This window comes from Gossypium hirsutum, chromosome A09, assembly GCF_007990345.1.
Source record: "Gossypium hirsutum isolate 1008001.06 chromosome A09, Gossypium_hirsutum_v2.1, whole genome shotgun sequence".
Taxonomy (NCBI): Eukaryota; Viridiplantae; Streptophyta; class Magnoliopsida; order Malvales; family Malvaceae; genus Gossypium; species Gossypium hirsutum.
The window spans coordinates 6,529,637-6,550,591 of record NC_053432.1 but is presented as its reverse complement, the minus strand read 5'-3'; the positions used below and the strand labels follow the sequence as shown (position 1 = coordinate 6,550,591).

General features: G+C 31.6%; 3 protein-coding genes and 2 non-coding genes across 6 annotated transcripts; 2 read left to right on the top strand and 3 right to left on the bottom strand.

The window, feature by feature from the left end:
- Nucleotides 1-3,424: 3,424 nt before the first annotated feature.
- On the bottom strand, nucleotides 3,425-3,497 carry TRNAA-AGC (transfer RNA alanine (anticodon AGC)). The gene has a single exon. It is a non-coding gene; the product is annotated as a tRNA-Ala (tRNA).
- Nucleotides 3,498-9,090: 5,593 nt separating this feature from the next.
- On the top strand, nucleotides 9,091-11,471 carry LOC121206506 (probable polygalacturonase At1g80170). Its single transcript, XM_041077473.1, has 9 exons — nucleotides 9,091-9,280; nucleotides 9,400-9,540; nucleotides 9,676-9,846; nucleotides 9,951-9,974; nucleotides 10,122-10,329; nucleotides 10,431-10,512; nucleotides 10,604-10,712; nucleotides 10,796-10,909; nucleotides 11,058-11,471. Exons 1-9 carry the CDS (start codon nucleotides 9,110-9,112, stop codon nucleotides 11,301-11,303), a joined length of 1,266 nt encoding a protein of 421 aa, XP_040933407.1. The 5' UTR covers nucleotides 9,091-9,109; the 3' UTR covers nucleotides 11,304-11,471.
- Nucleotides 11,472-11,714: 243 nt separating this feature from the next.
- Nucleotides 11,715-11,787, bottom strand: TRNAA-AGC (transfer RNA alanine (anticodon AGC)). Its single transcript has one exon. It is a non-coding gene; the product is annotated as a tRNA-Ala (tRNA).
- Nucleotides 11,788-13,096: 1,309 nt separating this feature from the next.
- On the top strand, nucleotides 13,097-14,034 carry LOC121206505 (thioredoxin H2). Its single transcript, XM_041077472.1, has 3 exons — nucleotides 13,097-13,311; nucleotides 13,469-13,591; nucleotides 13,721-14,034. Exons 1-3 carry the CDS (start codon nucleotides 13,162-13,164, stop codon nucleotides 13,850-13,852), a joined length of 405 nt encoding a protein of 134 aa, XP_040933406.1. The 5' UTR covers nucleotides 13,097-13,161; the 3' UTR covers nucleotides 13,853-14,034.
- A 700-nt stretch (nucleotides 14,035-14,734) lies between these two features.
- LOC107892354 (plasma membrane ATPase 1) lies at nucleotides 14,735-20,133 on the bottom strand. 2 transcript variants are annotated; one of them, XM_041077471.1, is made up of 21 exons: nucleotides 19,709-20,133; nucleotides 19,487-19,606; nucleotides 19,293-19,391; nucleotides 19,080-19,217; nucleotides 18,862-18,996; nucleotides 18,588-18,767; nucleotides 18,285-18,491; nucleotides 18,085-18,204; nucleotides 17,881-18,000; nucleotides 17,662-17,784; nucleotides 17,467-17,571; nucleotides 17,231-17,375; nucleotides 16,964-17,128; nucleotides 16,578-16,816; nucleotides 16,454-16,486; nucleotides 16,283-16,364; nucleotides 15,993-16,153; nucleotides 15,731-15,916; nucleotides 15,397-15,579; nucleotides 15,127-15,305; nucleotides 14,735-15,008 (listed from the first exon to the last, which is right to left on the bottom strand). In XM_041077471.1, the coding sequence occupies exons 1-21, from the start codon at nucleotides 19,760-19,762 to the stop codon at nucleotides 14,912-14,914; spliced, it is 2,871 nt and encodes a 956-aa protein (XP_040933405.1). In that variant the 5' UTR covers nucleotides 19,763-20,133; the 3' UTR covers nucleotides 14,735-14,911. The 2 variants fall into 2 exon arrangements, with proteins under 2 accessions (XP_040933405.1, XP_016672912.2); XM_016817423.2 differs by having other exon boundaries at nucleotides 19,487-19,623; nucleotides 19,709-20,051.
- Between the last annotated feature and the right edge of the window lie 822 nt (nucleotides 20,134-20,955).

Below are 20,955 nucleotides of genomic sequence, written 5' to 3'. Positions count from 1 at the left end.
ATGTTTCGAGGATCTCCTTGTCCTCCTTACTTTTTAGACACTGATTTAATTGTCCTGGGAATGGAGGTTGGATTTTCGGCAGTGGGGGTTTCGCTGGTACCTGTTCATCATTTTTGGGTTTTTCTCGGGTACTTTCTTGGCCAAGATTTCTGCCAGGAATTGGTTCCAACACCTTTCCACTTCTCAGCGTTACTGCATTTGCATTTTGTCTCGGGTTTGGTTCTGTTTGCGATGGCAGCTTCCTTTGAGAGTTCATCTTCTCAATTGACGTGGTCAATTCTCTTATAGACGCTTCGATTTTCTGTTGGAAATCAAGCATATTAGCTGCTAATTTATTGACCAAAGTTTCTAGAGAATTACCTGAATCTTTTGGCTATTGTAGAACTCGATTCTGGTATGGTTGGTTATATCGTGGGTTAGCCCCATAACTTAAGTTAGGGTGATCCCTCCATCCTGGGTTGTAGGTATTTGCGTAAGGGTCGTATCGCCTTTGTGGTGGCCCAGGAAAATTTCCCATAGCATCTAAATGGGCCATAGTATCATCACTCAAATTGGGACATGCATCAGTTGTATGTTCAGGGGTAGCACATATTCCACATACTCGGGCTGGTTTGGCTTTTTCTGCAACAAGAGAGCTCATAATATTAGTAAGTCTATCAATTTTATCTTCTAAGGTTGAATTACTTAGCTGGTGAACCCTTCTAGGAGGTTCAGGATTAGCTCAAAATTGCTGAGAATTCGCCGTCATTGTAGAGATCAAGTCTCTTGCTTGTTGGGGAGTCATGTTAACCAATGCTCCTCCACTAGCGGCGTCTACCATATTCATTTCCATAAGTTTTAAGCCTTCATAAAAGTACTGGAGCAAAGACTGTTCCGTTATACCGTGTTGTGGGCAACTTGCACATAACTTCTTAAATCGCTCCCAATAGTAGTACAGAGTCTCTGCGTCTTTTTGCCTTATGCCCACGATTTCTCTTCTTAACTCAGTCGCTTGTGATGCAGGGAAAAACCTGTTAAGAAATAAGCGAGATAGATCAGCCCAAGTTGTAATGGATCCAGGAGGTAAATAAAATAACCATTCCCTAGCTGAATCTGCTAGGAAAAAAGGGAAAGCGCGCAATTTAATTTGATCCTCAATTACCCCCTGAGGTTTCATACTCAAACAAACCATATGGAATTCTTTTAAATGATTGTGGGGGTTTTCATTTTGTAACCCACGGAAAGTTGGTAGTAGCTGAATCAAGCCTGACTTTAATTCAAAATCAGTATCCATAGTAGGATACGCGATGCATAGTGGTGGTTGTTCTGTCGGCGCTTCGGCCAGTTGCCGAATTGTCTGAGCTATCTGTTGCTGCGCCTGATTTGGGTTTCCGTTAACCTTGGCGACAAGGACCTCTTCAGGTGAATCGACTTCTTCTTCTTTACTTTCTAACGTTCGAGTAGGGTTTTCGTTAACCCTAGGCTCTACTTCGTCGTCGATTCTAATTTCTGGCGGTGGATTGCTTTGAGTTCCAACCACCGCTGACTGCTTTTTCCTTAGTTTTGTTTTCTTTCGATTAGCGTCGTAGTCTTTTCAATTTCTGAGTCGAACGCAAGAGTGCCTGAAGCAGATCTGGTCATAGAAAACAAAGAAAAACAAGATTAGTACGTTGTCGGTCCCCGGCAACGGTGCCAAAATTTGATGCGTCGTTGAGAGCACCAAAAATATCCTATTCCCTGTAAAATAACGAAAAAGAAATAGTAAAGGGGAAGTAGGGTCGAATCCTCAGGGACCGGATTATACGAATGCTTGTTTCTCGAAATCCTGGGCAGAATCGTGCCCAAGAAAACCTGCGTTCCTGGAAAAAATAAAAATAAAAAACAGAATTTAAAAATTAATTTTGGAAGCGAAAAATAAAATAAAAACAGAATTTAAAGTTTACTGAAATTATGATTACGAAAATAATAAAAATAATAAAGAGCGTTTTAAGAGAAAAGAAATTCTTATGGGAAAGTTCCAGCCTCCGGTTGTCTCATTCCGCCTTGGGCTCAATCCTTGGCTTTTGGATGATCCTTCTCGACTTAAGTAAGCCAGTTATAGTGGAAGAGGACGCCTATGACCACCAGCTCCAAAGATTAGACTTACGATTTTTAGGGAACCTGACTCTAGCCAGTACTCTATTCTAGATCAACGCTTCTCAATGGCGAATCCCACGCTATTTTGTCTCTTTGGCTCGCCAACCTCTGACGCAGTAAGTTAACGAACCGACTATGCAATCCTTCCAAAACATACAAAGCGGCCGCCTTTGCATATGCTGAAAAGCTTACTTCTTAAGGGCCATGGATGGAAGCGTCAGCCCGTAGTGCGCAGAAACAATGAATACTTGGCGAGAAGGCTAAGTACGGATTCTAGGCCTCAAGAACCCTTTTTGGGGAAATATTGACAACTTTTGGCTAAAAGGGTTTTAGTGGCTCATGATAATGGTGGAAAAGAAAATAAAATTATGAAAAAAGAAATTTTATTAAAAGAAAAAAATATGGAAAGAACAAAAGACTTTTAGGGGGAGAGTGTTTACAAAAAATTTGAACCCCAAATAGAGTTACTTCACCCCTTATTTATAGTGCTAGGGAAATAGTCTAATTGAACTTAAATTCTAAAAAGATAAATACATTTAATTAAAGATAAATAAAGATAATTAAAATAAAATCCTAAATTAAATAATCCTAATATTTATCTTAATATTAATTATCCTAATATAAATAAAATAAAATAAAATAGAATCTTCCAAAATAAAATCTCTTCTATTTGCTTTTAAGTCCTTGTGCCTTCCATGTTCGCACTTTTGGGACCATATTTGTCCCACGTTGCATATTGGCTCATTTAATCTCCAAATTGACGCTTTTTCCTTTGAATTTACTTTTCGCCTCCAATTTAGTCTCTAAAAGATAAAAAGACATAAATAGCTCAAATTAGTAGACTCAAGCTCAAAATAAACACATGATTAAATATATAAAAACACGTCATTTTAGAGAATTATCAAAATGGAACAAATTTATGGAGATGTTTAGAAATATGAGAAATGATTTTTTCAAAAAAATTAAATTTAAAAAAATTAAATTATGATAATTAAAATTTCTTATTGATTTTTAATAATTTGTCATCATGACGTCATTAATGACATGTGTTGTTGTCTGGTACTACCATTTGTCCCAGACGTTGTTAAAAAAAAGTATCAAACTAGTGAATGAATAAAAATTCAAGTACCAATCTAAAACAAAAGAAAAACCTTAAATACCAATCTAAGAAAAATAGAGAAATTCAAATATCACTTTTATATTTAACCCATTCTTTTTATCTATTATGGCTGAAAAAAGAAAATTGATTTTTCCAAGCACAAGCTTGAACAGAAAATATTCCAATGGAAAACTAAATAATAACGCAAAATGGAGATGCGGGGTATCGATCCCCGTACCTCTCGCATGCTAAGCGAGCGCTCTACCATCTGAGCTACATCCCTATGCCTTTATTTCCGGATTTATTAGTTATAATGTATAAAATTAGTACGGAAACATACACCGCAGTATCAAGTTTACAACTTATTTGTCAAAGTATGGCCTGAGCTTTCTGGGACTACCTAATCTTAATTTTTATTTGCAAATCCATGAGCTTTGTTCAGAAATTTGTCAATTTATTTGTAATTTTATTTATAGTTATAATTTAAAGTTTTAAAAATATATATTTAAATTTGATTGGTATTAAAGATTTGTTATATAATTATAATAAAAATGCGATATCCAACCTAAATTAGTTATTTATCCAATCCAAAAAATTCATGGTTATAGCCACAATCAATGCATTTGAGAGGTGGGGGACGGTACTAAAAATAGTTTGAATAGATAAATGTTGTCTTCAGTTAATTAAAAGGGCCAATGTAGGATGCATAGTATTAGATAAATATTTTTCTTCCATGCTCCATTAAGTTGAATAGATGTTTTTAGAGATACTTGTAGGCTAGACATTTCCTTCTGCGATGAATTTAAACACACTGTTTATAAACATAGTTTGAAATGGAACTATTCTTCCTAAAGTAGCTTTGCTGAAACACTAAGCTTATTGCATACCATCTTAGACACTTCTTTCCCTTTTTCTTTTTACTTGGTTTTTTCTTGTTTCTAATGCCAAATCTATTGAAATGGTCGGACTGATATGTCATTCTGCAAAGGACTGTGAGGCTTTCATTTGGAAGCCAAGTCACCCTAAATAGACTGTCAACTAACGAACTAATTCATTTTTTAAGGCACCATTTGGACGAAGAAATAGTAAAGTGGTACATGAGCCTGCATTAAAATGCCTGTAAATCACAAGGTAATGCTATTGATTGATAAGTCATTCATTTGCACATAAAAGAGCCAAGACCAAGAGTAATATTTTCTGCTTAGGCAGAAATAGAACATTACGTTTCTTGTTTCTACCATTTAATAACACCTAATTTCACAGTTTCTTTGTTTGTCAGTGAAATGAGGCTACTGAATGGCAAAATTAATCAAGTACAAGCTCTCTCTTGGATCCTTTATGCATTATGAGCTCTAAATCTCATAAGTCATTTTGGTTTTTTCCCCTGAGAGACCAAAATCATCAGACAAAAGGATTTGGTGGATTGCATCAGTACCTGATGCTGCTTCTGCCTAACTGTCGCATTTTCTAATGAAGAGGGGTAAGGTAATGCATGTAAAGAGGTACAGTGGAAACGTACTGCAGCCATAGGTATGCATTTTTCTGCCTTCTGTTCAATCATATTATCTGATAAAAAAATGGAATATATAAGCTTGTTATCAGTATCGATCATTTTAAGCTTGTGTTATTCTCCATGATCATCTTTAGTTTTATATCTAATATATAAATGTTGTCTTTAGTTGTTTAATTTGCCACGGGTCTTGAATTGAATTTCACAATCACGTATTATTCTTTTTACTTCTTTCATTTCATTAGTATTTGACTTAAATCTATCACTTGTATTTTTAGAGCAAATTTATCACATGCTTCTCATGAAATTCATGCTAGTTTGCATGTTATTCACATAATTAGATTGAGAACAGGTTCATGATATGGAATTACAGCATGTATGTTATTTAATCAGATATTCGTATGCTTTTGAACTTGTAGTTGATGTTATTAAGGCTAGCTAATTTAAGATCGCAGCCTTCGATTATTTGAGTTGGTTGATTTAAGATCGCAACTCTTAATAGCTCGCTGACCTACGTTCATAGTTAATGTTTTAAGCTAGGTGATTTAAGATCGCAGCCTCCGATTATTTGATTTAGTTGATTTAATATCGCAACTCCTAATAGCTCGCTGACCTACGTTCACAGTTGATGTTACAAAGGCTAGCTGATTTAAGATCGCAGCCTCCGATTATTTGAGTTAGCTAATTTAATATCGCAACTCCTCACAGCTCACTGACCTACGTTCATAGCTGATTTTCTTAAGGCTAGCTGATTTAAGATTGTAGCCTCCGATTATTTGAGTTCGTTAATTTAATATCGCAACTCCTAACAGCTCGCTAACCTACGTTCATAGTTGATTTTACTAAGATTCACTGATTTAATATCACAACCTCTGAACAGCTCGCTGATTTAATATTGCAGCTGATATCGAGCAATTTTCTTTGAGTCTGCTGATTTACAATTTTTTTTTACAAGAAACACAATTCGCAGTATTCTATAATAACCTTTTGACTCCTCTACCACATTGTTGAACAACAAAACTTATTCAGTAAAGTTTTGAGTTAAAACTTACAGAGTAAACCCCCAATTACACACTTCACACGAGTTAGCTTATTTTAGAATAGTCATTTTATAACTCTTCTTCGACTAGTTGGGAGACAAATTATTATATAATTATAATAAAATATATAATAATGATCTGACCCAAAATATCAATTTACCCTACCCGAAATAGTCATGCTTTAAATAGCCCCAAACACTCCATTTGAGAGGGGGAATGGTACTAAAAAAGACCCATCTTTGTTATCTTATTCTTCCTCTCCTCCTGAACCAGAAGACAGAACAATCTTCTCTTCTTTCATCTCTATCGTCGATACAATGTATCAACAAGATCAAAAAATAATGAAAAAAATATATTGATCCCCTACCTATCATCTATATTATTAGTTTATAATGCCTAATGCCGTACGTACACATGATTTTTTGCATTTTATTTTTATTAATTTTTTAAAATAATATAATTTTAATTACTATAATTAATTTGTCGTGTTATTTGACCCTTCGAACATAAGTAAAAAAATATTAACATATTTAACAATTCAAATATTATAATAAGAAATTAAATAAATAGTTATAGTAATATATAATATAATTTTACTTCAATTAATTATAGTAAGTGAAAATAACAACTAATAACATAATTAAAATATATAAATTATTAGATTATTTGCTAATAAAAAATTATAATCATTATTAAAGCATTTTTACAAACTATAAAAAATTGAAATATTTTAAAAACCCTTCACTATTCAATAATTTTCTTTTCTTAATATAGTTAATAAACTGGACATAAAATATCTAATAGATAATATAATTAATATAAATATAATATATTAGATTAGATTAAATAAATTACTATTATAACAATTTATATTTCTTGAAATATTAAGTTACTTATTATATAAATTATTTAAAATAAAAGGAATATAATTGTTTTCCTTTTTATTTTTTTATTGGTGGTAACTTAATAATTTAATTTGAATTTGAATTTTTTTATTTTTATTATAAAATTATTTAATAAAAGTCTTTTAATAGAATCAAACTTCTTATTCTGACCGATAATTTTTTATGAAGTAAATTTATTTAACCAAATATTTTAGTAAATCTAGTTCTCAACTAACATGCATTGCACGTGATTTTAATTTCTATATTTATTTTTAAAATTTATTAAATAATATATTTTTATAATTTTTTAAATATATATATTCTAATTATACGAGAATTTGTCTATTTTATAATAAAAGTTTATTAATTGTGAAAAATAATTGAGATAATAAAAATAACATTTTAAAAGTAATGAAAATAAAAAAAAAGTGAGAAATAACTGATAAGTGATAATAAAAATATTAAGTAATTAAATAAAATAACTTATCATTTGATTATGAGTCAAAATTTCTTCAACAAAGAATCATTACTTTGATATTTTATTACTTTTGATATAAGATTATTAAATTCAAACAATAATCTATCGAATATAAAATAATAACAACTAAACATCTCAAAAAACGTACTTTTTTTTTGTGAAGAAAACAAAACCTATTAAATAAAGCTAAAATATGATTATTTTTTTTAGTAATTGTTTAGATATTATTTTGAATTTAAATGCATATATTTAAAGTGTTAAATATTAGTTTTAATTGATAAATAAATGTAACACTAACTAAGTGATAATTAATCTAAAATAACAAGTGTAATTTAAGATCTAATTAAGTGATAAAAACAATTACAATGATAATCAAAATATTATTTATTTTATATTAATAATTTGTTATGAAAATAATTTTATATTTAAGATCTAATAGAAGCAGTATTAATAAAATAATTACTTCACATTACATTATTGATTTTATATATTTAAAAAAAATTAGAAACATAGACAATACAAAATATTAATTCTTAATTAATCGATTTTTTTATCTTAATTTTTCAAATAGATATGAGTTATACTATTTGTTGAGTCGAGATTTGTATTAAATTAAACCAATTTGATTAGATGCAATCAGTATTCATACAAATTAATATTTAATTTAATTATAGTTTTTTTTTGAATTTTTACGTATAAATTAAGAATAATAAATAAATTTATACATTATTGATTATTTTACAGATATATTAGTATTATCTTTATATATATAATGTTAATCTCACATATTTAATTTTTTATTAATTATAAAAATTATTTTAAAATTATTAATTATTATCGTATAAAATAAAATAATATTTACTAATTAAAATACTTTGGTTTTTTTATTATTTTTAATTTATCCAATTATGTTCAATTATATTATGTTACTTTTTTAAAGAAGAATTTTAAAAGATATTACCAAATTAATTAATTTAAAATTAATATACTATCCTATTAATTAACAATTAACTAATATTACTTTTATTATTATCATATTATAATAATAAAAAATTATTATTCTAATGTCAATTTAGAAAAAAATATATAATAAAAAAATAAATAAAGAGAGATATAGCTTAAATAAAAGAATTAAAAAAATATTTTTAAAAGTTTGTAATGACGTGGTAGTCTATTATTTGAATTTCCTTTTAGTTTAGATAATAATTTTAATTTTTTTTGATAGTTTCAAGTATTAAAAAATAACTTAAAAAATAAGGTATAAATAAAATAAAGTAAAAACAGGTTTAAGTTCTGTGGAACGTATTTTTTTAGGGTAAATTGTAATAATAATTATCTAATTATTAATGTATTTTTGTTTTAATTATCTGAGTTTAAAGCTTTTTATTTTAACCACTAACTTATCGAAACATCTAAATTTCGAATTGATAAAAAGAAAAAAACATTTGAAATTTAAAATTAGGTAAACTTAAAAGAACAAAAAATCAAACTGGAACATATAATAACAAAGATGTAAATTTTATTTAATTAGTAGCCTTATTTCCAATAATAGCTAAAATGTTTGAATTAAGCTGATCAAAATTTGTCATAATCATGTCCATTTCCAATAATCAATTCATTTTTACATATCTTGTAGTAAATTTAAAGAGAAGAGCACAAAATAATTAGTGAATAGTGGGCTTTAACGATGGGCCTAAATTTTAAACTAATTTAATTTCTTTATAAATTGTGTTATTATATTTCATCCACTATGCTTCCAACTCATGGTTCCTACTTTTACTACACTTCTTCGATTACATATTTATATATCTATTCTAGTTATAATAGGAAAAGGAACACAAACTCATGTCAATATTAACACAAAAACCAACTCCTTTTCATTGTTGGATTATGAAAACAATTTACTATATATGCATGCATGCATGCATGTATGTATGTATCTTCCATTCCACATACGCATCAAATTAAGAAATCATCAATACTATGGCAACTTTGAAAATCTTCTTCTTTGTCCTTTTGATCCAATGCACTATATTCACTGGCTCTTCTCGTCAGTTGAAGAAGAGCAACGTAAATATTGATAGCTATGGTGACAATACATTCAATGTCATTAGCTTTGGAGCTATTGGAGATGGAAAGAAGGACGATTCTAAGGTTTTCTTTAAATTTTATCTGCTGTGTGTGGTGCTAATTTTAAGGACTGGTGTTGTATGCCTACTGATACTAAATGCTTGGCTTAATGTCGTGTATAATATAATATGTATGTACTGTAGGGGTTTAAGCGTGCATGGGATGCTGTTTGCGATTCATCAACTCCGTCACCAACCTTTCTTGTACCTCAAGGGAAGACGTTTCTGCTGCAACCTTTAACTTTCAACGGCAAACATTGCAACTCTAATAACATTACTTTCCAGGTATTTCTATCTATCTTTCTCTACTTCCATTGTAAATTCAGTTATATATATTTAGCAATAGTACCAGTAGTGTATAAAACTAAGGATATATAATATTGTATTAATTAGAAACTTTGCATATGAATTGGGGTGCAGATTGATGGGAGAATCATAGCCCCAACCAAACCTTCTGCATGGGAATGCAATACAAATTGTCACCATTGGATTGGCTTTAAGAATTTCGATTGTCTCCACATTCAAGGATCTGGTACCATCAATGGCCAGGGAGATAATTGGTGGAAACTTTCTTGCAAAGATAACCAAAAGGTAATTGTTTATATTGTAGTATAAGCACATAAGATTTTACATTATGGTAAAACTTTCTTGTTGGGTTTTACTGATATATACATGTCCATTGCTCTTTGTAACAGTCGTGCCAACTTCGGAAACCAACGGTATGTGTTCAAATTTCAAGTTCTTCAATTTCTAAAAATATGTTTTACAAAGATATACTAATTAAGTTTTTATGTATGGAAGAATAAACATTGACATAAATTGTGTATACTCTAATTGTATGAGAATTATGTGATTTTTGGTTTTAGGGTTTTATGATAGGACACTCCAAGAATGTAGATATCAAAGGTTTAACCTTTGAAGACAGTCCCAAAATGCACATTGCATTTGAAGACTCTACTTCGATTCATGCCACTCGACTTACAATCAAAGCTCCGGGAAACAGCCCCAACACTGATGGCATTCACATCCAACGTTCCACCAATGTCTCTATCCACAATACAACCATTCAAACTGGTTTCTTTCTTTCTTTCTTTCTTTGCTGGTTTCATTTCATTGTACTTTCCATATATATGTTTGTTTTAATATTATATATATATATTTATTCATTAATTCAGGTGATGATTGTATATCAATTGGAGATGGCTCTAAATATATCAATATCACTAACATCGAATGCGGTCCGGGTCACGGAATAAGGTATGCTCTTTTACAATCATCTTCCTTTCTTGTTTTATGATTTTAACTTTTTGTATTAATATTACTTTTAATATTTGATTGCCATATGAAGCATTGGGAGCCTTGGAATTATGGGGAAAACTGAGGAAGTTGAATTTGTTCATGTAAGAAATGTTTCTTTCCATGGAACAACTAACGGAGTTAGAATCAAAACTTGGCAGGTACTTATAATGCATTTCTTTAATATATATATATATATTAATAAGTATTATATAATTGATAATTAGCATTGTTGTGTGTTTAGGGAGGACATGGTCATGCGAGGAACATTAGATTTGAAGATATAACTTTTCATGCTTCAACTCGACCTATTGTTATTGATCAATATTATTGCCCTCATAAACAATGCAAGAATCAAGTAAGTCGTTAGTTTAATTTATTGATATGGAACTCAACTTGTAGGACAACGTGACTTCTTATCCTCTTATAGGATTGTTAATGGTTTTTTCGTCCATATTTAAAAAAGAAGTAGTCTTAATATGTTAACTACTATATATATTTTGCAGACATCAGCTGTGGAGATTAACAATATAGCTTATGAAAACATCAATGACACATCACATAAAGAAACACCAGTACAACTTTCATGTAGTGAATCCAGTCCTTGTAGGAACATTACCATGAAAAACATTAACTTGAGAAATGAGAAGCAAAAAGGCAAAACTTCATCGTACTGCCTCAATGCCCATGGCTTGAGAAATGGAAGGGTCCATCCTAATGTACCTTGTTTGGACAAACATGATAATTTTTAGACTCTTTTTTTTTTTAAATTAGCACATAGGAGATATTAAATTTAATGAATTTTATTATGTTATAGTTTAAATGTATTTTTGAGGATTATTATATAAAGTAAATATATGTTTAAGATGGATGATTGATTCTCCCCTTTAATGAAAAATATGATACAAGTAATGAGAAATTGAATATGAATGAGCATTGAACAAAACTAAGAAAGATGAGCCTGATTGATTTTCATTGGACCTATCATCTCCATCGCAACAATGGAAAGATGGTTTTACCTATTATGGCTGAAGAAAGAACATAAAAAACTTGGGTTTGTAAGCACAAGTTTTAACGGAAAATATTCCAATGACTAGAGAATAGCAGCACACTGAACTGAGCTTGTTTGAAGTATTAAAAATCATTAAGAAAAAAACATTAAATGGAGACGCGGGGTATCGATCCCCGTACCTCTCGCATGCTAAGCCAGCGCTCTACCATCTAAGCTACATCCCCTCAACGTTTAAATTTTTTAATCTTTTGTGTATAATAAAAAACTAAATTGCCCCAAGTTTATAGAAATCGCTTTCCTCTTACTATGTTCTGAACTTTCTTGGCCTGCTTGGAATACTCATATTTTTCAAATATCTACAATTAAAATTAAAATTAGGTAATTTATTAATGAATTAAAAAAAAAACTAAAATTAGGTAATTTATTAATGAATTAAAAAATAATAATAACTAGTGATAAATATTTAATATTCATATGTACTTCCATAAAAGGTTTAAGTTTGTATTGTATTAAAAGTCTTACTCAAAAAAATATTATTTAATTAAATCGCAAGTAGAGTGAAAAAGAAATATGTTTTAAGTTTTTAGTTGATATTAATTTTAAATTCTATTGTGGGGGAATTTAAAGTGTAAACAAAGGCTTAATCGTTCAAATAGAAAAAGTTACATTTTTGTCTTTTTTATAAATGATAAATTTTAAAATTAATATATGATAAAATTATACTTTGATTCTCTTAAAAATAAAAAATTTTCTGTTTAATCCCTTCAAGAAATGATGAAATTATAAATTAATATAAAGATAAATTTACATTTTAACCATACAAAATATTTGTAAGTTCCGACTCTTCACCCAAATTTTATCTCTAATCAATCACTACTTTTAAAAGAATAAAGGGTAAATTAAATCCATAGTTACTCTAAAATATGATTTGCCCTATTTTGATGACTCTAAAATTTTTTCTTAATTTAATTATTTTAATTAAGATAATTGTCTAAATTAACTACTATGGTTAAAAATTTTATTACCCCACTAACAGATTATTAACATAACACGTTAACCCATTGAATGACTAACACGTTATATTTATTCTTACTAAAACTAAAAACCTCTCAATAATTAACCAAATCATTTTATTTTTATTATTTCTTTTCTCTTCTTTCTCTTCACTAGCTTTTGTTTCTATAAAAGCCACAATACCACTAAACCAAGCAAACCTTTCAATTTTGAATTAAGCATCTTAGCCATCCTTCAAAAAAATACAAAATGGTGCAGTTTACTCAAATACAAGGTTTAATTTCACTTGTAACTTTAATGTTTAAATTTTTTTTTCTAATTTTTAAATTTTAAATTATGCCATTAGCAGTGAAATTAACAGTTTTTAATAGCAGAAGTACTTGATTAATATAACTTCCAAAGTTTAAAAATGTAAGTAGAACATTTTAAAATTTAGAGACCAATTTAGAATATCAGTCATAGTTTGGGGACACTTGGTGCAATTTACTTAAGATTCCTACAGAAGAAATCCGACAAAACCAAACTACCTTCCAGGGAACATTATTGCCTTCATTTCTTTGGTTTGACCTTTGCGGGAAAAAAAAATGGGTTCTTTTCTTTCAAGCTTGTTAGGCTCTTCCGGTTCACCATCAGAGGATTCACCATCTTCATCTGAGTCTTCAAGGGTCTCAACCTTCCATTCAGCTCCAAGATGGCAACTTCACTTCAATTCTGTCAAAGAGAGCCCAAAGCTTGTATCTTTCTCTCAACCCCAAATCTCAATTTTCTTCTTCTTCTTCTTCTTCTTCTTCTTCTTTTTAATAATTATTATTTGGGGTTTTTCTTTATTATATGAAAGATCTGACTCTGGGTTTTTGTTACTTTTTTATTGAACCAAAAAAATGAGATTAGATGGTTATAGATTTCTCAGCTTCCTGGTGTGGACCATGCAAGTTCATGGAACCTGTTCTGAATGAAATGGCTGCTAAATTCACTGATGTTGACTTTGTAAAACTTGATGTTGATGAGCTGCCTGTATGTATTTCTGTCCTTTGTTTTTTTCTTTACGATATAAACTTTTTATGTAATTCTTCAATTTTGCTTTTAGCTTACAAAATTTTAATAATTTTTTTGTTTATTTATTGATTTTCTTGGTGTTTTTAGGATGTGGCACAGGAATTTGGAGTGCAGGCAATGCCAACATTTGTGTTGGTGAAGCAAGGGAAGGAAGTTGATAGGGTTGTTGGAGCTCAAAAGAATGAGCTTGAGAAGAAGGTTGAGAAGAATAGATGCTAAAAAGACTATATACGATATCTGCAATTTGAAATTTCAGTTTGAATACTTAAATTAATAAATATGTCAAATGGAGTTTCTTGAGTATGATAATGCTAAATAATGCTTTTAACTCTTTATTGTGGAATAATGATGGTTTTATGTATGTAAATTTGATAAATCTATGGTCATAAGCTTTTAATTCACTTGTTTTACTATGTGTTTCTTTCTTACGTATTATGTTGAATTTGTGGGTAAAAGTTACCGTGGAAGATTTTGGACAAGGAATTAGATTGTATTTTGTCTTGTTTACTCAAAAAATGGGTAAATTAGTCTTTGTACAATAGATCCAAGAGTAAATTGCTCATATCTTTTTAAAATTCGTATTGTTAAAAATTAGCATGACTGACAGAATAACCTAACAATGACACGTGGTATATTATGTATATCTTCTATTAACGTACGAGATCAATTTTTAACAATAAAAATAGATAATTTTTTTAATAAAAGGATCAGTTTGTCTTTTGATTTAATGTATAAAGACTAATTTATTTCTTTTTGTAGAATAAAGGTCAAAATGCAATTTGATTACTAGTTCACGAGCTTTCATGATTTTTTTATCGAATTTGTGTCATAGTCCCTAAAACAGAAGGGATGTCTGTATGCTTCATCTTTAATCAATGCCCTCTAGGATCACAGCTTCTTCATATTAACAACATAGGTTTCTTGATAGGGCACTAACCTAGAGGTGTTCACTCTTTTGATCATCTTTATGCTAGTTTGAGTTGGACTTTACAATGATTTGAGTTGAATTCGAATAGTTGAGTTGAATTTGAATAGTTTGTGAGTAAAAGTATCTAGTTTTTACACTAAGAGGGAGCATTGAAATGACGTTGTACGGAAAGGAGATAGAACAGTATGCAAAAATTACATTGAAGCCATGACAAACAGGAGTCTATGAAGAAGATGAAGGATTTAAACGTATAAGAAAGCAGTTACTGCATTAAGATGACATATTATAGGTCATTATTACTCCCAGCAGTATATGTACAATAAGTAGAGCCGAAATGTATTATGTCTTTTTCAGACAGTGTACGCTTGCTGAATTGTGTCTATGTCAAGACCCTTCAGTCTAACTACTGATTCGACGTGCCCTTTTAGCGTAGTCAGTTCCCTCAACCTGCAAATAGAATTGTCATCGGTTACACATTCTGTACGAATTAACTGAACTAAATTCGAGTTTGAAGCTCTTTGATGGCAAAGTTTAGTGTTAGCTTATGGTTAATGGATGCATATACCTTGCAATTTCAGCTCGTCTCTTTGCCTCTTCAGCCATTTGATTAAGTTCATTGTAACTAGTTCGGTCGCCAAACATCTTGGTGTCCGGTGGCTGCAATCCATGGAGTGTCCTCTGAGCATGCGCCCATTTCAGTTCACGTTCTTCTTTCCCGAAGTCTTTCTTCCTTGTGAAAGCGATCTGTGAAACAACCACCCGTAAATGAAATATCAGACAAGTTTCTTGGTCTAAAACAATGAAAGATATTCAATCAGTTGAAAAGAATACATACCCTTTGTTCGATGACGAGATCCCAAGCTTTTCCACTGAGGGCGTATCGGATGAAAAACTTGATAAAATCGAGTGGAATGTAAAAGATAAGGTTGTAAAGCCATATCACACCTGCCCAACCCCATCCAATTCCTTCAATTGCAGCAAAACCCCAGTTTGCATATACTGCTATTAATGTAGCAATCTGTTCATCAAACAAAACCAAAAGTTCAATACCAGTTTGGTTTTTTTAGGTTATTTCCGGTTTAATTTGGTTGATTCACATGCAACATCTTGTAAGACTGCATTCGGTTCCTTGTGCTTAAAGCAAACTAAACCAGAAGATTACTACTAACCAGCTGAGCTACGACAAAAGCCAAAACCAGTAAAAGACCGGGACGCTCGAGGAAAGACCAACTCCTTGCTCGTGTTACAAATATGAGAGCTTGACTGATAATGCTCACTTGCAGGTATACTGCCGAAGCAAGCATTTTTATGTCCTTGCGGTCGGTTTTCTGAAGGCTTTTAACCCCAAATGTTCTCTGAAACAAAGAACACATTATCATATTGATTAAAATTAAACATACAAGTCATTGTAACGTAATTATAATCTCTTACAGGGAAGAAGTCTGTCTTGTATGCTGCCCAAAAGAAAATGACAGTCATCATGGCTAAGTAACCACCAAGAATGATTCCAGTTGCAAAGATTTCTGCTAACTTCCAACTGTCTGGCAGTGGAGATGGTTTCACTCTATCCTTGGATATTGTCATAATGGTGCCTGCAGACCAATGATTTCGTCAGCAACTCTTCATGTTCAGCAGTTCGACTGAGGCTGAATTTCATTCAAGCATGCTAAATGGAACCAGAAAATTGCAGTTTGAGCATATTAAGACAAGCAAATACAAACCATCATTAAGGATAGCAATAATAAGGACCATGAATGGAGGGAAATCAAACTTCCATATCAATGCCAATAACATGAAACCGAGCTGTCAAGCAAGAATGCAGAATATCAAGTTAGAAATCCAGCAATGTATTCATATGAAGGCAATATTTCAGATCCGATGCCAAAACTTACCACAATACGGATTGTAATGGAGACTGCATATATCTGTGAATATGAAAGAAACCAAATGACTTAATTAGACAACAATGTCGATTCAAGTTTTGATTGAATGGCATAGGCCATGGTTTAGACTCACTGTGTAGTTTTTCATCCTCTGGAATATGGCTCGACTGGTTAGTACAGCACTGATGATGACACTAAGACCAGGTTCGGTCAAGACAATGTCGGAAGCACTACGAGCTGCGTCGGTTGCATCAGCCACAGCTATGCCAATGTCTGCTTTCTTAAGAGCAGGAGCATCATTGACCCCATCACCAGTCATTCCACATATATGTTTCCTGGCTTGTAGGCGCTTCACAATCTCATACTTGTGCTCTGCATCGACAATTATACAAAAAGCCATATAAGCGAACAACAAGGATGGGAAGAAGCATATTCTAGAACCGAAATCGAGCACCACATTTTAGATGAACTGCATCCAAACATCAAGAGTCAAGATGGGAAAGGAAAAGGTTAAGATACCAGGGAAAACACCAGCAAAACCGTCAGCTTTCTCAATCAATTCATCAACTGGTAAAGCAGCAATAGACTCTTCTTTGTTTTGTCCTAACAAGGATGATGAGGGATACATATTGGTTCCCATTCCGAGACGGCGTCCTGTTTCCTTTGCTATCGCCAGTTGATCACCTAATGGTCATCAGAGAGATCAGTAGAAGGAAATATACTCGAACAATTTCTCGCAAAAGGGAAATGCTCAACTCAAAACCGAATTGATATTAGGACATGCACCTGTGATCATTTTCACGTTCACTCCGAGATTCAACGCCCTTCGAATTGTATCTGCACTGTCATGTCTAGGTGGATCGAACAAAGGCATCAGGCCAATAAATTGCCATGGACCTCCTGAGCTCTCCTTTCGTCCGTCAGGAACTTCCTGAAAATCGATTGATAAGAATGTTATTGGTGTCATATCAAACATAAAAGGGATACACTTGATGAAATTTCAGACTACATGATATATTTACCTGATATGCTACTGCCAGTGACCGCAATCCACGCTCCGCAAACTTATCAATTACAGCATGAACTCGACGTTCCAACTCTGATTTATTGTGTGCAAGATTAAGAATCTGATAATCACACCACAGCAATGAATTACTTTAGAACGGATTTGCACTACTATCAAAATATTTTAAGTACTAGACAACATACGAGCCTACCTGTTCAGGTGCACCTTTGCTGACTCGGTGCATTCGACCTTGATTATCAATATATGTAAGAGCCGTTCGCTTATCGGTTGGATTGAATGGAAGGAAGTGAACTTCTTGAATACCGGCTCGTGCCTAGGTAGTTTTTTTGAGGCAGTAGAAAAGAAACCAAATTAAGATGAGAAGTACTAGATTGAATCATGTTTGAGACATTAACGATGAGGGGCATACCTCCTTTGGATCAGCCAACATCCCTACTATAGCAGCATCAATGGCATCCTGGTTTTCCAGCCGAGATGCACGAGCTGCCATCAGAACTACAGTATCGGGATCTACTCCTTTCGCAAAAATCTATTCCACAACATCCATATAAGTGTTGGAACTGGAAATAAAATCTGAAAGCTAGAAATAAAACAGAAGCAACTGTCAATCTACCTCGATAAGATTTTTGTCAACTGATAACTTGTTCAATGTCAAAGTTCCAGTTTTATCACTGCAAAGGACATCCATGCCAGCCATTTCTTCTATTGCTGTCATTCTTTTTGTTATAGCTCCCTGCAGTGACATATTTATATCATCACGATCAAGCAATGATCGTTGAAACAAGCAAAGTGGCACGATGAATTAGTGCAAACCTGAAGAGATAAGCGATGAGACCCAATTGCCATTGTAACAGATAGAACTGTGGGCATGGCAATAGGAATTCCTCCAATGAGTAGTACCAGCAAATTGTCGATTCCAGGACGATACTCACGGTCCTGAATCGGGTACATAACGATGATTTCTGTTATCATTCCGACTGCGATGGAACATATACAGAAATTACCAATGGCAGTCAACACCTGTTTAACAAATAACCCAAAGCATTTCATCAATAAAACAAATGCAAAAGAACTTGGAAGTAAACATCAAGGTATTGTGCAGCTGATGTTATAGACCTTTTGAAAGTGACCTTGTTGATTTGTTGAATCAACAAGGTGAGCAGCTTTGCCGAAGAACGTATGAACACCGGTGGCGATCACGACGGCTTCAATCTCTCCTTGTTTGCATGTAGAACCCGAGTAAATACTGTCACCAGGGCCTTTCGTTACCGGAAGAGACTCACCAGTTAATGAAGACTGCAACACGTGAAAACCCAATATGAAAGTTAAACTGATACAATCTCACTTCATCCAACAGTACAATGAATCCATTGTTGTTTTCAAACTTAACCTGATCGATTTTGAGTGGATCACCATCGAGGAGTCGAGCATCTGCCGGAATAATGTCCCCGAGTTTAATGCTGATGATATCACCTGGAACAAGAATAGAGGCCTCTTCTTCAGACCACTTCCCATCTCGAAAAACCTGAAAATGATTCAATTTTTTTTTTAAGTCAAGCAATTTCTTGTGAAGGTCATTCAAAAGGGTGGCTTGTTCTTCCATACTACCTTAGCTTTAGGAGCAAGACGAGCCATTAAAGCAGCAGCTGCATTGCCAGCATTGTTCTCTTCTATGAAACTTATTGTTGAATTAATAATAAGAAGAGTAATAATCCCAACAAAATCTTGCCAGTCAGGTGGTTTCCCCTGCAAAACCCAACAACATTCAAGGGAATCCTTAAAACTTTAAGTTACTAAACATATATATATATATATACTCACTCCTCCATTGGCAAGAGCAATAGCCATGATAGCAGCAGCTTCCATAACCCATGAGAGAGGGTTCCACATAAACCCCAAAAACTTCAAAATTTTACTCTCCTGCAAAAACCCAGAAAAAAGAAGCTCTTGTTTACTTGAAAAAACTTAATTAACTAAGACAATTAGTCCTTTTTCTCAGAAAGAAAAAAAAACACCTGTTTTTCCTCAAGCTTATTATAGCCAAAAATCGAAAGCCTTTGCTCTGCAGCTTCAGTGGTTAAACCATCTCTGTTACACCTCAAAGTTTGAAAAACTTCTTCAAGTGGCACATTTTCCTACACTCAAAACAAGCCTCAAATTCATCAAATATCAAAACAAAACAAAAAATCCCAGAATTTTTTCTTTAAAGAGAAATGGAAGCAAAAGGGTTATTATACCAAATCAACAGCTTCCTTAAGCACAGCATCCAAAGTTTCATCCTTGTTTTCCATATCAATAAAGTTGGTGTTTTTCAGACCTTAGACACCACAAGACTAAAACAAAAGGAGAGAATTTGAAAGACTTAAAACACAAAGAAAATCAGAAATTGAGGAGACAGAAAACAGACTCCATCATTTCCTCTGCAAATACTCTGTTTTTTCTATCTTTCTGGTTAATATTGTTTGTTTTGTCTCATAAGAATATCAATAACAAATGAGCCAAATTACTTATTTTTTTTAAGGGTAGGATTGTTCTAAAGTAGGGATAATTTTGATAACCATGGACAAAGTTAGATTATGTACTTGGCTGGTACCCTCCCTGTTACTATCATCTTCTCTATATTTTTTGTCTTCTCTTTTTTATTTTTTTGTTGTTCTTCATGATTCTATTTTGGAAAACAAATTTAATTTATTTTAAAGTATATTTTTTTATTTTTTTATTTAGAAATATATACAATACTAACTGAAATTATTAATTTCAATCTCTTCAAATACTCATTATTAACTTGTAAATTGAATATTAAATTAAATTAAATAATTAGCCATGTGATAGTCTAATGGTTAAATATGTTGATAGTCTCAAATATAATTTGAGTTTGATTCGCACTAATCGTATCGATTGTTCGGACTATACCAAAAAAAATTATTATTTTATTTAAATTAAAAAAAATTCTTTTGCGTTTAAGTTAGGTGCACCTTTTTACCATTTTCACCCATTCTCACTTTATTTCTTTTTTATTTTTACTAATTAAAATAAATATCTCACTCACTTTTGCATTTAATGCAATATTAAAATTATGGGATGATATAATTTAATATTAATTAAGGTACTTAATTGCATTATGGTATCGTTTATACTGATTGGAACCTAATCCAATTTTTTTCCGGTTAATATCGTTTATACCAATTTATTTTACCTATAGTTTTTTTTTAGGAAAAGTCGAAATTAAATTATAATTTTTATAATAATAGAAATATAATTTCACTATTTTAATATTATGTATCTTTATAATTTTTAAAAGATTAAATTAAATTTTAATAATTTTAGGACGGTCAAGTACAATTTTACCTTTACTAATTTAAAATTTAAAAATATAAATATAAATTTAATAATATTGAATTTGTTGAATTATGGTTTGTTATAAGTATAGTGTGGGATGATATTATTTTTAATTTATAAAATAAATTTTTTGTTTATTTATTTT